The sequence below is a fragment of the Platalea leucorodia genome, assembly GCF_965183815.1.
Source record: "Platalea leucorodia genome assembly, chromosome: 1".
Lineage (NCBI taxonomy): Eukaryota > Metazoa > Chordata > Aves > Pelecaniformes > Threskiornithidae > Platalea > Platalea leucorodia.
In genome coordinates this window covers 48,412,471-48,430,908 of record NC_138823.1, presented here as the reverse complement: position 1 = coordinate 48,430,908, position 18,438 = coordinate 48,412,471, and the positions used below count along the sequence as shown (strand labels likewise).

The 18,438-nt window shown below is 41.4% G+C and overlaps 1 protein-coding gene across 3 annotated transcripts in view; it reads right to left on the bottom strand.

Moving 5' to 3' along the window:
- Positions 1 to 18,202, bottom strand: part of B4GALT6 (beta-1,4-galactosyltransferase 6) — a 34,879-nt gene extending 16,677 nt beyond the window's left edge. For 2 of the 3 annotated variants that reach the window (XM_082323164.1, XM_082323166.1), the window contains exons 1-3: positions 17,576 to 18,202; positions 808 to 924; positions 284 to 397 (exon numbers count right to left, since the gene is read on the bottom strand). In XM_082323164.1, the coding sequence (XP_082179290.1) occupies positions 284 to 397; positions 808 to 924; positions 17,576 to 17,690 (346 nt within the window). In that variant the 5' untranslated portion in view covers positions 17,691 to 18,202. Of the gene's footprint in view, positions 1 to 283; positions 398 to 807; positions 925 to 5,651; positions 5,731 to 17,575 lie in introns of all 3 variants that reach the window. The other variant, XM_082323165.1, reaches the window with a different exon arrangement.
- Positions 18,203 to 18,438: the final 236 nt, after the last annotated feature.

Below are 18,438 nucleotides of genomic sequence, written 5' to 3'. Positions count from 1 at the left end.
TAATAAAAACATTTCGTATTTAATTTGTAGAAAGTAAAATTATTTGTAAACAAAATTCAAAACACATTAGGCGATTAGTAAAGAGGACAAAAGTTTTAGCAACACAATAGTTACAGGCAAAATTCTGCTAAGCATTATTGTCCATTCTCAGATGTATTTTATTCATTATTTTCTGCTATGTATTTGGACTCCTTACAATTATATTTTATATTAAAATAACTGTATTTTGTTTTAAGTACAATCCAATTTACTAGATAAATATTAAGGTTGGTTTAAAACTTACTCATGTAAGGCAGCTTCTCTGGACAAGCCTGGTAAGGAGAGTAAGTGAAGTTTTCTGGAAGATACATTGCTGTTTGAGCAACACAGTCACTAGAATTGTTTCCTTCAGGATAATCTTAAAAAGAGGAATTGATATTTGTAAAAACCTATGTTATCCACTGAATCTGTAATATATCATCATGCAAGTGAGAGCATTAACTTTTTAAGTAACAAATTCCTAGCAGCATGATTAAAAAAACATTTTACTACACTAAAGGAACAATGATTAAATTAAGATATCTTTGTTACAGCTAAGACAAATATTTCCTACCAAAGTAAACTGGTAAACAGTAACTATTCAGCGTTCAGTTACAGAGAAGTAGGACTTAGGCTTAGCTTGTCATAATCAAGCTGTGTCATTAAGGTTTGGCATGTTTGGTTTTTGTTGGTTTTTTTGTTTTTTTTTTTGTTGTTTGTTTTTTTTTTGTTTTTTTTTTTTTCCATAAAGCTCTTTTAAAAATGAAATTAAATAAGAAATATTCTTACCTGTGCCATTCAGTGTAGTATTTTTGTTAGTGTACAATCTGATCATGTGTCCTATTGTTTTCACATTTTCTCTCAACATTATACCACGAGCTTGCACCATGAAGAGATATGTGTTTGCTGATAAAACAAAAAGTAATTTTGAATTTGAATTAAAATAAGGTATTTCCAAATTACTCTAACATCCATTTATAACACGTTCAATATTTGTTACTATGTCTGAATCCATGGCTAGTGAACATTAATCCTTCGAGATGAAGATCCACAAAGCGTGAAACCTAACAGCAACAAAACAAAAGAATAAAACGGATTCATAACCACAGGTTTATGTAAAACCCCAAAATTATAAAATGTCAATACACACTTTATATGACACTTTCATTTCTCTTTAACTTACAAAAAGCAACCCGACAGTACCAAAACCCAATTGAATTTACCGATAAAAAGGTTTTCATATGTAGATACATTTCTCATATATGCATTTACATATACATCATAGAAATATAGGACAAAAAATGTCTAGAAAATCTTTTAGTCCCATAGAATAGTCCCCCTTTTTACTCATTAGTTAACACAACTTTCAGTCAAAATGTACTGCTGTTCATTTGCCCCCAACAGCTGTTTTGTTATACAACTGCTACAAATCACTGCCAATCTCAAAGTATTAATGTTTGATAATTATATGTGAAATATTATAGGCATCAAGGGTGAGTAAATCAACATTTTGAGTAATTAAGCGACTCACTAATAACAACAGCATGAAATATTCCTCTGTCTCAGCCTTGCACTCAAAGCCCCAAATCTGATCTCAAGACAATTCTTTGTCCTAAATAGAAGAGTAAGTTGGAAAAGAAGCTGCATTTATGTCTGAGTAAGCAAATGTCTATCCAGGACTCACAGAGCTCAAAAAACAATGTAAAAGGAAGGACAAATTCTCTTTGCAAAACAGTTTTCACTCTGGGTAGCAAAGAGGATCAAAAGGATCATCTGTCATTTCACCTATGTTAAGCACCCATTTGTCTAGCAGATACTTGGCTCGCTGTAACTAGTGGTTACCCTAACCAAAAAATGCTCTGAGACTTTGGAGGAAAGAACTAAACATACATACCAGAAAAACATCAGATTAATCTTTATCTGGCCTAAAGAGATTAAAGAAAATTAGAAAATTAGGAACTCCACTTCATCCAATGACCCAGCACCAGTGGCATGACACAAATAACTCCAAATCAGCTGATATCTTCTTACAGCCCAACACAAAGAGACTAGAGCTCTGGAGAACTGTTTATAAAGGACTGGAGCATTTCCAGAGGAAAATACAGTGACTAATTGCACCACATTTGCAAACAATACTACCAACACCCCCAGAGATACAAGTACCAAAATAATCTTTTAAGGAACATTATTTGCAAACCCTACAATAATGGTTTTGTTTTTAAAAGAATAAATGGGGGGACGGCCTCCTGGCTTTCAAAGAACTTATTAAAACAAGAAATACTATCACTTAAAGGACAGGCTCTGAACATGTCAGATGCTATGCACGGTGCATAGTTCTGAAACTCTTGGCCAGCATGACTAGCTGTTTTGGTTAACAGGAGTTTACATGTCTGTCAAAGTTACTCAGCTGCTAAGATCCTGAAGTTGTCTCAACACCCCCTGGTCACTAAAACAGAAACAAAACAAAACAAAAAAACCTACAACTTTGGCTTGATGACAGAGGTAGGAAACCCAACAAGAATGATTCTTACTGGGATCCAAGACAACTGGATCCAAGACAACAGATAACATTCAGATTTCCTTATAGAAAACTTGTACAAAAATGTCTCAAAATTTTAACCCAATTCACTGTAAACTAGCACTTTGGGGTTCCAATTATTTTCTTACATTCATAGTTTTCCATTCAAATCCTGTTTTTCAGGTTGTCTGTATTAAACATTTCAGGGAATCTGTACAATTCTTGAGTTCATATATGGAGTTACCTACTCAAGAAACCTTCTCCTTTAGGAATCAACATAAAAGCAATTTGATCTGTTCCTCCGAGAATAATTATTTACCTCTGAACAAACAATTTCAAAATTCAAGGCTTCCCTGAAAGTAAAACTAAAGTGGATTTTTGCCTTTCAAATAGGACAAAATTTTCCTCATTAACAAAGAGTGACTTTCTTCAAACTTTAACATATTTCAACTTGGTATCCTCCCTTCTCCTTTCCCCACATATTACTGTACAGCTCTTCTCTTCAATATCTACCTATTCGCACACCAAAATAAAGTTCTTTTTTAATATAAATCAATTAATAAATACTGATTTCAGAGATAACCTCTGGAAGATTGTGTGCTATATTCTCCTTTTTAACGTGACACCAAAAACCAAAGTCACTTGAGTTTTTAACACTGCAGAACAGCAGGTTTATAGAAACATAACCTTAATTCACATATATCAGGCATGGTGGGTTGATCCGGCTGGCAGGTAAGCCCCCCCCCAGTTGCTTGCTCACTGCCCTGTAGTGTGATAGAGGAAAGAATCAGAAGGGTAAAAGTGATGAAAACAAAAAAAACCTTCCAACCAAACTCACTACCAGGAGACAGATGCCCTGCCAGTCCCCAGGCAACAGCTACTTTGGGGGAAAAAACAACCCACAAGTCTTATTGCTGAGCATGACATTACTTGGTATGGAATCTCTCTTTGGTCACTACAGGTCAGCTGTGTCCCCTCCCAATCTCTTGCCCACCCCCCATGGGGGATAGAGTGGAAAACAGAAAAGCCTTGATACTGTGCAAGAACTGTTCAGCAATAGCTAAAACACTGCATTTATCAATGCTGTTTTAGTCACAAATCCAAAGTACGTGTCTCCAGAGACCCTTGCTTAGACCTCTTTCTGACAGTCCATAAATCATTTCATTAGCTACTTCTTGTTCCTTTTTCATCATCAACACTACAAGCCCCTATCTTCAAACTTCCTAAGAACGACACCACCTTTCTTAATGAGAAAGATCAGTGCTTTTTCTTCTACTTACATGTTCACCAGCCTTAGGAATTTCTTTCTGGCTGCTACCAAATCACATTGACTGCAAACACTTCAGCTGTTAGACAGACAGATGTCACTTACTACACACACAGTGACAGAAATTATGGACACTGTGCAGCCAGCGAGCATACTATCCAGCATTGTTCCTAATATGGTTGAGATGAAAGACTTTTCCAAGAAGTCACTGCAAGGAATATTAAAAAAATCTACTCAAACATGTTACCGGTGTAGTCTTAGGAACCTGATACAGTACAGAACTGAGATTAAGACCTTCAAACAAGTCCACAAGAATGTCAAGACAGCCATGTAACTGTTCTCAGTTCCTATAGGAAACTTTACTGTAGCCCAGACAACGCAGATATAAACCTTGGTAAAACAGATTTTATGCAAAAGCATTTGCGTCTCCCCTTTGTTGAAGGACAACTTTCTTCTTCTGACAAAGCGGAGAAAAATTAGAACAAACGCACCAGACCTTTGTGAGACATAAAGCTAGAAAAGACATTTCTCTCAAAAGCAGGCATCATGAAAAGATGGAATTAAAAAAACAACATGGCAAAGTCTGCTGCCATCTCAGCCTAAGCATTCAAGGGCTATTCTTGCTAACAGGAAGAAACCTTGCCATGTTTTCATCAAGCTATTCTTGTAGTCTACCCTAACTCAACATGTCCTCTTCCTGGCTGATCTGCTTGTCAACTCACCATCCAGCTCTACCCAAATACATAAACACAATGAAACATCTTCCTTCCTGTGCACTCTTTGTCCCATCTACCTGGGTCTCCAGCACAATCATAGTTACAAGGAGTACACACCTGACCAGGTTATTTCGCTGTCATTCGACAGCTGCTTAGGAAGTAACAGATGCTTGAGTAGCCAATTAATTACTTCAGAAGCTAAAAGCGTCAGGCCAAAATCAAATATATTAATTTAGTCCTAAAAATAAATCTCATCTACTGGCACAGGTTTGTCAGCAAAGACCTGTGAAAAAGAGCACAATTCACATGTCACATCAACGAGCAGTGACAGCAACAAAGCATTCAAGATAATCCACAATAGCCAGAAGTATAACAGAAAAATACATCTTTTCTGCTAGTGTGGTGAGGGAACAAGACTGACAGCAGAATACGGAGGGCTGGAGTTCGATGACTTCCATGGCAATCCTCTTTTCAGCTGTCATTGGTACTTTAATACTGGTCATCTTCCTGAGCTTGGCATGGGTTTCCACAAGCCTCACCTATGCTGTCATGAATATGACCCTTAACATACTTGGGTGCCCCTCAAGTGTCTGTATACGAATGCACGCAGTATGGGGAATAAACATGATGACTTAAGAGATCTGTGTGCAGTTCCAGAGCTACGATCTCATTGGGATCACAGAGACGTGGCGGGATGGCTCCCATGACTGGAACGTTGCAATGGAGGGATACAGGCTGTTTACGGAGGACGGGAAGGGAAGAAGAGGAAGGAGCGTCACCCTTTATGTGAGAAAGCAGCTGGAGCGCATGGAGCTCTGCCTGGGAATCGAAGAGGAGCCAACTGGGAGCTTATGGGTTAGAATTAAAGGTGACATTACCGTGGGTGTCTGCTATAGGCCACCTGATCAGGAAGAAGTGCATCATGCCCTCTACAGACAGATATGAAAACAGCCTCACATTCTCAGGCCCTGGACCTCATGGGGGACTTCAACCACACCCATATCTACTGGAGGGAAAACACAGCCAGATAAAAGCAGTCCAGGAGGTTCCTGGAGTGCACTGACGATAATTTCCTGACACAAGTGACAGAGGAACCAATGAGGGGAGGTGCTCTGCTGGACCTCATACTCACCAAGGAGAGGCTCATGGGAGATGTGAAGATCAAAGACAGCCTTGGCTGCAGTGACCATAAGATGGTGGAGTTCAGGATCCTGGGGGCAGGAAGGAGAAAGAAAAGCAAGCTCACTACCCTGTACTTCAAGAGAGCAGACTCTGGCCTCTTCAAATATCTGCTTAGCAGAGTCCCATGGGATAAGGCCCTCAAGGGAAGAGGGGGCAAGAAATCTGGATGTTATCCAAGGATCACCTCCTCCAAGCTCAAGAGAGTTCTGTCCCAATGAATATGAAGTCAGGCAAAAATGCCAGGAAGCCTGCATGGATGAACAAGGAGCTCCTGGGAAAAAATCAAACACAAAAAGGAAACATACAGAAGGTGGAAGCAAGGACAAGTAATGTAGGAGGAATACAGAAAAAACGTCCGAGCATCCAGGGATGCAGTTACGAAAGCCAAAGCCCAAATGGAAATGAATCTGGCCAGGGATGTCAAAGACAACAAGAAGGGTTTCTATAAGTACACAGATGACAAAAGAAAGACTAAGGAAAATGCGGGCCCATTGCTCAGTGAGATGGGGACCTGGTTACACAGGACATGGAAAAGGCTGCAGTACTGATGCCACCTTTGCCTCAGTCTTTACTAGCAAAACTGGCCTTCAGGAATCCCAGAGACCAGGGGGAAAGGCTGGAGCAAGGAAGATGTACCCTTGGTGGAAAAGGATCAGGTCAGGGAATACTTAAGCAAACTGGGCATACATAAGTCCATGGGCCCTTTTCCTGGTTTCGGCTGGGATAGAGTCAATTTTCTTCCTAGTAGCTGGTACAGTGCTGTGTTTTGGATTTAGTATGAGAATAATGTCGATAACACGCTGATGTTTTAGTTGTTGCTAAGTAGTGCTTACACTAAGTCAAGGACTTTTCAGCTTCTCATGTTCTACCGACTGAGAGGGCTGGAGATACGCAAGAAGCTGGGAGGAGGCGCAGCCAGGACAGCTGACCCAAACTGGCCAAAGGGGTATTGCATACCATATGACATCATGCTCAGTATATAAACTAGGGAAAAGCTGGCCAGGGGGGGCCACTGCTCAGGGACAGGCTGGGCATCATTTGGTTGGTGGCGAGCAATTGTTTTTCATTTGCATCACTTGTCTTTCTTGGGTTTTATTTCTCTCTTTTTGTTATTTTCTTTTTCATTATAATTTATTATTACTATATTATTTTATTTCAATTCTTACACTGTTCTTGTCTCAACCCATGTGTTCGCACTTTCACGCTTTACTGGGGAGGGGGCGGGGAGGGAAGCGAGCAAGCAGCGGTGTGGCGCTTAGTTATCAGCTGGGGTTAACCACAGTAGCCCTGATGGGATGCACCCACGAGTGCTGAGGGAGCTGGCAGATGTCATTGCGAGGGCGCTCTTGATAATCTTTGATCAATCATGGTGACTGGGAGAAATGCCCTTGGACTTGAGGAAAGCAAATGTCACTCCTATCTTCAAGATGTTGTAGGAGTCACTTTCTAGCTCAAATGGAATCCAATACATAGCGTTAGCAGCAAGGTTTGCTAAAGTCTTGGGCTGCAAGCTGTGAACTTTCACCTAGATACACTGAAGGTATACTGAACTTCTACTTAGCTACGTGAAGGAAGGCCCTGAAACTGGTGCAGACCAGAAAGATAAGGTAGCCACAACCATCAGCAGAAGCTGCATCCATTGAGGTAAGAAAAGGAACGGCCCTACTGGAGACAGAGAAAGGACTCAATGAGGAACAAGGAGACCCCAGACCCAAATATTGCTATTGGACTGAACAGTCACATGTGGAGAAGGGAATTTTAAATTGTAAGAGTGTAATTGCCCAGGGATTTCTTTGTTTGGGGTCCCTCTCTGAAGGCACCCAGCTCAAGCTGTTTTGGTTTTCGGTTTTGTTTTCTGGGGTTTTTTGTTTTGGTTTTTTTTGTTGTTGTTTGGGGGGGGGGGGGTGTTGGTTTTTTGGTTTATGTTTGTTTGTTTTTTTTTTCCTCTCTTTTTTTTTTTTTCACCACTGAACCACTCAATAAATTCGTCTGGCGTACGTTGTATTGGAGACTCTGCTTTGGGGAAACCTAGGGTTGAGTCTGAGGGGAGAGAAAGCACCCAACAGTGACTGTGTGTGTGAGCAAGGATTCGAAAAGAGGCACCGGTCAGCTCAGTGGAGCTGCCTGCTGCAAAGGGACCCCGGTCCTAACAGTTAAAGTCTCGGGTGGTGCCTGTGCGACCCCCTGAACGGTGTGTGAGTGCTTGAGCGGCGGCTTCTCCTCTAACAAAGAGCTGCAAGAAGGACTACAGGCTTACAAGGTAAGCAAATGGGAAGTGCAGTGCAGGGTATAAAACAACACACCCATACAGGACACCCTGGAATAAACACCGCACTAAATGTTCCACCTAAAGCAACTGCAGTGTGAGCATGAGCTCATACGTAATTCGGATGAATTCTTCACTAGCAACTGATCCAGATCTATATCAGCAATCATGGACACACAGCTCCAAGTCAGTCATCAAAAGTCCTGGTTTCAGGGCATTATTTAAAACTCATTCTGATAAAGCACATTAGGGCATTAAGGGGATCATCCTGTATTTCAGAGGAGATGTTAAAAATATCAGATGGATCATTTTTTGTCTCCAGTTTTTACAGCTTACTAGTTATTAATAGTTTTATATGCGAGACTGAAGACAAAACCACTGGGGGAAGGGATGCATTAATTCTTAAAATACAAAAATATCTAAAAATGGCTCAATGTTTTACCTCAGGTAGCTTCCTCTTATTCCAATATTCACCCGAGGACTATTTACACATTTTTTCAAAGAAAGAAGTCCCATTCACAGATCACTCTCCATTAGGGAATCAAGCTCCTTCCAAGCAGTACACCAAAAATTAAAGCATTTCTCACAACAGTGCATTAGGTTATCATCTTCTAGCTTCACAGAAAAAGCACAAAACTCAGTCTTATATAGAAACTTCGTAATTTATCATGCTGTACACATACACCAAAGCAAAGCCAAAACAATATGCCATACACTTAGAAGCAATCAACATAGTAAAGTATAAAACAGAACAACTGAATTTAAGACTGGATCAATGACTAACATTCTGAAGGACAGCAAGAAGTTAGAACTGTGGTTATTTTAACAAGATAGTCAGAAAAGCATTTATGAGATTACAAACTATAATTTCTTAAATGCCAAAGAAGAAAAGATGAACAGACTTGGAGATCACAAATTTCATTTAAAAATGCAGCTTTTATCGTACAAAAAAACACCAAAAAACACACAAGAAAAAAGCCTTACATCAGAACGCTTCCAAAGCAATTAGCAAAAAGTTAACACCCCCATACTTAAAAAGTGAGATCATCATCAGTGCAGCCCTAGCAACATTATACACTGATCTTCCAAAAAAAAAAAAAACAAAACAAAAAAAAACCAAAAACACCACCAAAAAACTGCAAAGCTCAGATAAGAGATACTTAATAGAGAATCCAGGGACACTGCAAAACTCAAATGCAATAAACACAGCCTTACAGAAAATAGGTCTTGCCAAATGACCATTGCCCCTAGAGGTACTCATCTGCTAGTCAACACCTATTTTCATAGGACTTCTGAAAAGCACATTCAGCATACTGCATAAAAATTGGCATGGATTTGAATGGGTTAACAGAAAGTTCTCCACTAGTAATTGTAAATGGGGAATCATCTCATGGGAACATTTCTAGAACAAGTCCCACATGGACCTCTTCTCATCTCAAGGTTATATGATATTATTCTCAGCAATATGAGAGTTATAAATACACTACTGGCAGAGTTCATTGCATGGCAAATTAACACAAAAGTGTTAAAGATTAAATTCTACAAACTAATCTAAATAGAAAGTAGAGCTCAGCTGAAGATTGCTTCTAAAACACCACAGTCACAATTTTAGTACCTAGGAATATTTTCCACAACTACAGGATAGGGACTTCAGTCTGTAAAACAGACTTATTAAACAATTCTGCAGTGAAGGACGATACTCAAAGTAATGGAAGACTACTATAAACCGGTTCCGAGTCACAAATTTAAATCTACAGAGAACACAGATAAATCCTATAGTAAGTGTTCAACTTCCATAGGATTTTATTGTTACACATTTGTTGTTAATCAGAAGTTGTTTCTAAAACATACGCAACAATTGGAAAAAAAGTAGAAAATTGTATGCCTTGAAACATATTTTTTTACCTGATTTGTTGTTGAATATTTAATACCAGTTTTGCACTATTTGTAATTTAACAATAAATCCAAACTTATTTCATGGGTATCATGAGACTGCATTTGAGTCTGCATATGTATACCTCCTTGTATGGAAAATATATCAGAAAGATAACCACCGCAATCTACTGAAAATACCAACAAGTACAGATATTTCTGAGGTTAATAGGGATCATTCATATGGTGCAGATGGATGAATCTGTATCAGCTACAACAGAATGTCTTCAAAATTGTTTTTAGTGGTGATGTTTTTCAATACTCCAGACAATGTATACTCACTGCCACAAAGGACATGCCAAATGAATGAGTTCTCTGACTGCAAGTCAGAGAGTTTTGATAAACGTCAGTTCGTTGTTTATTGGAGCCAGTAAAGAGGAAATCTCATTGGTCAAGTCTCCATTTATTGGTGAAGGGGAAAAAAAAAAAAAATCAAAATTTCTTTCTCTAGCAGTATTTTTAAGCATGAGACATGACACAACATTCAATACAACTTCTAACAGATTTGATACTATTCTATCCTCCAATCCCGGGCTGTTCGTTGATTAATTAGCAAGTTAGAAATAATTCAATAGTTAATTCTGAAACAGTATCCTACAGAAATTTAAAAATCAGCATTGCTGTAACCACTAAAAATGCAGCTTATAGATTTATTTGGTTTGGGTTTTTTTCCCCCCTCTACTCAAGGCAGATTCAATCAGGAAAGTAAATATTTTTACTTAAATAGTTTTCTTTGAATTTCTACTATTTTAGCAAAATTTCAACTCCAACTTTAAAATATATAATTAAATTTCATTAAGACAGTTGTTCAATAAAGACTGTTCTAGACAGGATGACTTCGGACACGAACAATTAAATGGTTTTATAGTGACATTTTAAGCCTAAGCCTTGCCAGTTCTTCCAGAATTTTGTTTTAATGAGTTCAGTTATTGAGAAAAATAGAAAACTGTAGTATCTGTAAATCAAATATTCCAAGTATCATCATAAACTAACTAAATAAAAAAAGAATACACGCACAATAACATGACGGTAATGAAGGACAACTGCAAATTTAAGAAAGTGAACTGACCATTGGGGATACCTTGCAAAAAGGCATCTTTTGTATCTGAAAGCCCCGAAACCAATCTCCACACCGTATTCACACAAATCTAGCACTAGATCCCACACGATGCACAACCATTGCATGCTGCTCCCCGTAACATCATTGCATATTTGAATACAAAAGATGACCCAAAACAGACTAAGAGCTGTAGAAAAACAAGCAGAGATAGTCACTTGTAGAAACAGTAATGAAAAGCCAGTAGATAAGCTATCTTTCACCACAGACAGTGCCTGTATTTTCTTCCCTTTTCTGACTAAGAGCAAGAGCACAAAATGAGTACTCCATGAAATCTTATGCAGGTAAGTTCCCTGATTAATAACTAAGTTCTCCTAAAGCCCTTAGGTATACTATCAGATAAGGATCCAAAACAAGTGATTCACAAAGAAATATGCATGTTTAGTCAAAGCTTATCTGTTGGTAAAAGTGAAAGACAGTCATGAATGGCTGAACTGCAATAATTTATTCAGCATCAGGTGCTAGGAATGACTGTGCTGGGCCAACATCATGGAAAAATCTTTGCGCCTCCCAGAATAAGGCAGAAAACTTACCCATGAAACTGCCTGAACTCATAACAAGCTCAAGCCAATGCCAAGGAACTTTTGATCACTGGAAATCAGTGATCAAGCAGAAGAACACGTAAGCCTCATATTGGTCTTTGCACAAGAAAAAAAAGGGAAGACACTATTCATCAGAAAGTTCTAAAATGTTTCTGTTAAAGGGTTTGGTTGTAATTTGTGGAACTGAAGTGAAAAGCTGCACTGCAAGCAAGAAAAGACCACTGCAGCGAACGAAATTACTCCTGCTTCCAAATGAAGCCTTTAGTAACACATGAACCTTAAAAAAGGAATATAGCTGAAAATAGCACCCAAACAACAACCAGGTCTGTAGTACAGACATTTCCCTGCAGAAATTATGAAACAAAGCGACAGACAAGTTTCATTCACTGAAGAAACTTGAAAGATACCCATGAGAACAATTCCCTAGAAAGGAGTAAAAGAAGATGATAGCAGCAAAAAAAACCATGAACATCTACCGCATCCCGCAAAACCTATCAATCTTTTATCAGATGATATTTCCACACAGCATCAAAGGAGGAGAGTAGCAAAGGATTTGTTTTGTTTCAAACAGGCTAGCTGTATTATTCTTATTTCAGTGCAACCTTTGAGCTGTATTTAACCTATTGCCTTGAAGACACAGGCTCTATTACAAAACCCTCAGACAAGGTATTGCCACCCTTGTATCATTGTGGCAAACAGTCAACAGCATGCTGCCCTGCATTAGCAACAGCATAACCAGCAGATCGATAGGAACAACTATTCTTCTCTATTCAGCACCGTGTGAAATCATATTTGGGGTCCTGTGTCCAGTTTGGGGATCCCAGTAAAAGACAGACAGTAACATACCAGAGCAAGCCCAAAGGAAAGCTTCCAAAATGAAGCATACGATATATGACTAGAAACGGAAAGAAGTGGGTTTGTTCTTTCTTAAGTAGAAATGGCTAAGAGGAGGATGCATTTTTTTTTGCTGTCTTCAACTACGTAGTAGAAGTGTATAGAGAGGATGAAACTGAACGCTTGGAGGTACACAGAGAAAAGACACAAGGCAATGAACACAAGGTGCAAGATGGGAAATTATGATTATGTATTACAATTTTCTCACAGTTGTCAAACACCGGAACAGGTTTCCCAGACAGACTGCAGAACCTCCATCCCTGGAGTTATTCAAAACTCAATGGGACATGGCCCTGAGCAATCTGATCTAGTAGGATCTGCTTTCAGCAGGAAGTTGGATCAGATGACCTCCAGAGGTCCTTGCCAATCTATTCTATTCTATGATCAAACAGCAAGTCTTTAGAAATACCACAACTGCCACAGATGGCAGGAACAAACAATATTAGCATGAAGACTGTGCCTGTATCTATGGGCTGACACCCATTTATCTTGCTGATAGCAGTTGCAGCTCTTTCCTCCATTTCTGCACAGGTTCAAAAAGGAGTGATATCACCCTTTCCTATTAAGAAAATTATTTCCTAATAACAGAATAGGAAATAGATTGATATCAAATTGTGAGCTGAAACCAATGGAGATGTTTCCAAGTTCACCTAGCCTGCACAGCTGCCCTTTGGTTAATATTGCCAGAGAAGTAGTAAAGTTTTAATAAAAGAAACAGAAGATTAGAAGAGAGAAAACAGTAGTTGTTTTTTCCTCCTCAATCTCATTCCACCATTCAGGATCTCTAGTTACTGACGTCAAGGACAGACTGCATCTTCCCTGATCGCTGCGCTGTTCCATAACCAGTTCTTATGAGCACTACAAAGGTCATCATGTCCAAGCTGGTCAAGTTAGACTGCAATTGACTACAATATTGAGAGGTCTAAGGTACTCTTCCACCCGATCTGGTAAAGGCTCACTGCTGGAGTCAGACAGAAAGGAATAACCCAGAAATGAGTAAGAGATCATTTTCTGAGATGAGTTATGTTGTCCAATGTGATTTTAGTTATGATGCCGATAAAAAAGCAAAAGAAAAAAATCCTCTGGCAATACTCAGATTGGTTTGGCAATGAAATAAGATTAACAAATGCTCTCTCTTGGTCACCACTGCCTTGCTACTTTGTCTTATTCTCATCTTTGGATCCTTTCCATGATGTTAACTTGAACCTAAATACGTGTTTTCAATAGCTGTCAGCACCAGACATTGACTATTCAAGTCCCTTTTATCAGTACTGTTCTCTGTAACACTGAAAAAGAACGCACTGGTGCCAAAGATTCCTGCTCTCAGCTAGCTTCTTCAGTACCTAACTGCAGTATACATGGATATTTGTAACTTCCAGTGAAGTTTCAGAATCACAGGCCATCTTCATTGACTAATTAAAAAGCAGCAACTTCAGGTTTTTATCTTTTCATTTCACATACCAGAGAAGGAGCACCAGATGAAGTATGTCAGAGAAGTGGTCTTTCTGGAGAAGTAGCACCTGCTATCTGCTTCCATCAAATACTTGAGACTACCCCATAGAACTATTATTTAAACGAGATTTTAAAATTTTAAACATTTAAAATGTTTTCTACCATTTTACCTTGCCATCCTATCCCTCTAGGTTTTGCTTCAAAACAGACACTCAATTAAACAGGGAAAACGAAAAATGGAAAGATAGTTGTCTTCTCTCATCAGCAGCTAGAAATCAATCTGCTTCTGTGTTTGAGCTCCTCTGACTATCAAAAGACCACTGGGCTGCTGAGGTAGGGTTGCAGCCATCTCTATCCCACCCCATCTTCTGGTGTTACAGAAGAGGGGAAAGGAGGCACATGAACAACCCCAACATTGTGTATGAATTCTTCTCAACCCTACAAACCTTGTATTTTTATATTATGTGGAATACTATGTCTTAGTCTCAAAACACAGAACAGTGTCTGAAAAACTGAAGTTTAAATGCTTTTCCTCTCCTCATATTCTGAAATACATGGGATAACAAAAGTTTTATTTCCCAATGAACTAACATTCTGCAAGGCCACTACAAAAAAAAAAAGTGAGATACAGGTAATTATTGTGCTAATAAAAACATTTAAATATTATACAGAAATAAAGACCTTAAAATAAGTAATTAAGATTTTTCCCTCTAAACAAATTGTCAGTATGTCAAACTGCATTTGTAAAAAAAAAATCTGGAATTTCGCTAAAAAAATGCAGTAATTCTATTCTCTAATTAGCACGAAGGACAGAGGGAATGTGATAATGACCTCATTGAGATTTTTCCCAGTGCTAAGGGCTTACTTGTGCAGACATCTCCCTCCCTTTGATAAGCTGTGAACTGCTTGCTAGGAGGGAATTCCACTTTATTAGCCCATGAGAATTCAAATTTTCACTCAGCTTTGACACCTCAGGAAGTCATTCCGCTACATCTTCTCCCTCCCATCTTCCAGTACACTGCTGCTCCATAAAACATTTGGGAGTCCAACTTCTCCCTCCCTTTTCAGTTCCTCTGACCATCAGGAAGAGGAAACAGCCAGGGAGCATCTCCAGTTTCATACAACACAATTACAACTTCCCTCCTCTCTGCCACTGTGCCTTGTAGCTTCTTGAGGAAGAAAGTGTTCTGATGAACCAAATATCTTCACTAAAACATGTCTGTACACATAAATTATGACAGATACCAATCATTTATGACTTAGCTGCAGAATATATTTCATGAAAAGCTGCTAACAGATAAGGTGGCTGAACTTCCGTAAATAATCTTAAACCCTCCTCCTCTCCACACACAATCAGCTTTGATTTAGATACACCTATTCCACCACACACAACAGAAAGGAGCAAGCACATATTGCAATAGGCAAATAGCAGGAGCATACAGCAAAGGATTATTAGATGAATCAGCTGCTTATAAACAGGGGGTGAGGTTTTACTGGTTTTTTTGCAAATCTTCCATTTTTACAAGTTACATTTTCCCCAAGAATATTGCCAGGATGTCTATTGGTTTTAAGATAATATCTGACCTTCTTTCTCTCCATTCTACACAGTAACATTTCCAGGAGCAAATTCCTGGGAAATCACCATCACATCTGCAAGCTGACAGGCTTAGATTACCAGTGTAAAATTTTCCTATTGCCCTTTCCTTTACTATTTTCTACATTCCCTCTCCCAGTAAGACCAGCACAGCATGGTAGCATTTTGAACTGGATCCAAGAAGTGTCATAGACAAAGAATAAGCCCAATATTGTAGGGTTTTGATTTGTTTAAGTTGCATAAGTTCACAACACAACTGCGTACAGTTAGGGCAGCACACCACTTAACAGTAGCTGGAAAGAGCTGTAATCTCACAAACTTGTGTAACTACTGAAGATTTCTGTATCGTTAAACCACAGCTTGAAAGGGCTAAATGCAGTATGTATGTCTGAGACAGCAAGAGACCAGTTTAAGTGAGTATTATTTTTTTCCTTACGGTTGATCAGACCTAAATAACCTACCCCAAGCATTCTTTTGGTGCATACTGTCGATTTCATTTCACTCCTGGTACAAATGAAACCTAACAGACATCTAAAACCCCAGTAGCTGAGCAGCCAGATGAAGTCAGGAACGAAAGCATCATCATTAGAGGCTCTGATTCTGAACAAGGTACTGCATAAGCCTTGTTTAATAAGAAGAGAATGTACTTCTTAGAAGACACCCATTGAAGAAGAAACATTTAAATAATGAAGTAAAACTCCAGCTGCATACATTACGCAAGACGTTAATAGTTTCACTTACTTATAAAGATGTGGAAACTGCACTTGGCTTTCTAAATCATACACCAACTGCTTGTGCTTAAAAGCCTACTCTGACATCGCACTAGTGTCTCACAGAACTGAGATGTCTAAATGGACCCTAGCAGCATCATTCTCTCACTTCCAAGACTAAATTACATCCCTTTCAGTAGGGAAACACTGACAGACAAGAAACTCAGGAACTCCAACACATGATATATCCCTTAATTTTTTTTATATTTATTTGAACTGTAAACAGGCATGTCAACATTGTATGAGGTGCTGTAAGTATAGGAGAGGTAATTGCACCTTGAAAGGGTTTACAAGCTAAACAGAAGATTGTGAACAAAAGAAAGCCAAACAGCATAAAGACAACAGTCAATGGGAAACAATTCCTGCAGATTCAGCGGCCAAATCGATGTAGCGAGGAGTTTTAAGCACTGAGAGCAAGATGGTTTTACAGGTATTTAAGTAGCACCTGATAAGCAAGGAGAAATGCATGAGAAAATGTCAACATTCCCTGGAAAAAAAGGGCAACACGCCCTAGCTAGTAGACACCCAACACAGTGAAACATCGCACAGCGCCATACAGGATACCACTTGCCTTAGCTCAGGGGTAAGGCTAACCAGTTCTGAAAGGATCATCCAGTGAGAAAAAGCGTGATGGTCTCCCAGAAACAGAAGAAGAGCAAAGTAAGGAAATCAGCACATTTTTTTTGTCTGACCCAGACAGTTAATTTACGTAGCTTTTCCTAAAGAAACTGTTTGTCACCTCTCTGAAGTGGTTCTTTCAGAAGTGGAAGTTAACAAACTGTAAAACCTGTGAAAAGAGATCCCCCTGACAGAAGTAAATGATAAATATTCAAACTGGTTCTTCATTTCTGTTCACACGTGCTTTATTATTAATGCAGTTACTAATGATTTAAAAGAGGAATGCATTCAAGTGACTCTAGCAGGCAGTTTTGCAGTTCTTTGCTGGCTTCTGCCATTAGTTTATAACGTGATGAAACGGCGAGCTGCTTTTTTGCCTCACTTTTCCGCTTGGGAAGCAAGAACAGCGTTCACCTACCTCGCCATGGCAGATGAATCTTCTAGAGCGTTTGAAATCAACGGAACAAAGATGCGAGATTAACACGCGTTACCGCCGCCGCGGCGGCCCCCGCCAGCCGCCCCGGCCCTCCCCCGGCAGGGGGGCTCGCCTTTCGACGCCCCTCGCCCGCCGCCGCCCCTGCCCTCCCCGCTGCCCGGCCTGAGAGGCCGGGGGCGGCGGGTCCGCACCGCCGAGGCCGCCCCCCGGCGCCCACCCCCCCACCCCCCCGAGGGGGCGGCTCCCGACTCACCGATCCCGGGGGCCACATAGATGAAGTAGAGGCAGGAGGAGGACAAGGAGAAAAAGAAGATGAAGGCGAGCATGGAGCGATTGGAGACCCGCAGCACCTTCCGGAGCAGTGGCATCCTTCCCTCCGCGCCGGCGGCCGGCCGCTCCGCTCAATCCCGGCGAGCCGCGGCGGCGCTTCCCAGAGGGAGGCGGCCCGCTCCTCCCATGGATCGGGCAGAGAGAAGGTGACGAGGGGGCTCCGCTCGCCGCCCCCCACTCCCTCCCGCCGCCTCCCCGGGAGCGGGCGGGCCGGCGGGGGCCGGCAGGGGCAGCGCCGCGGCTCGAGGAGGGAGGGCGGCGGCGCTTTGTGGCCGGCCCGGCTGCCCCCTTCGCGGGCGGGCGGGCGGAGGGAGCCTGCCTTCCTTCGCGCTGAGCCCGCCGCCGCGGCTGGCAGGTGGCGGCCGGAGCGGGGAGGGGCCCCTAGCGCTGCTGCGGGGCTCGGGGAACGTTCCCGCCGCTGCTGCTCATGCCGCCGGGCGCCGCGGCCGCCCGCTCTCCCGCCTGCTGCCCCCTCACAACCGGCGGCGGCGGCGGCAGCAGCATCCCCGCTGCCGGCGGGCAGTCACCTCCGCGCCCGGCCCAGCCCAGCCCGGCCCGGCCCCGCCGCTCACCGCGGGGAGCGCGCTGCAGGCAGGCAGGCGCGCGGCGCGGCCCGGCCCCGCCCCGCCGAGCCCCGGCTACTGCGGCGGTTGCTGCGTGCGCGAGCCCCGGCGCGCCAGCAGCGGACTGCAGAACTGCGGCGGGCGGGCGGGCGCGCGCCGCCCCGCGCTCCGGCGGAAGGGGCCGGGGGGGGGGGGGGGGGGGGAAGAGGGGGGATTGCCGGCG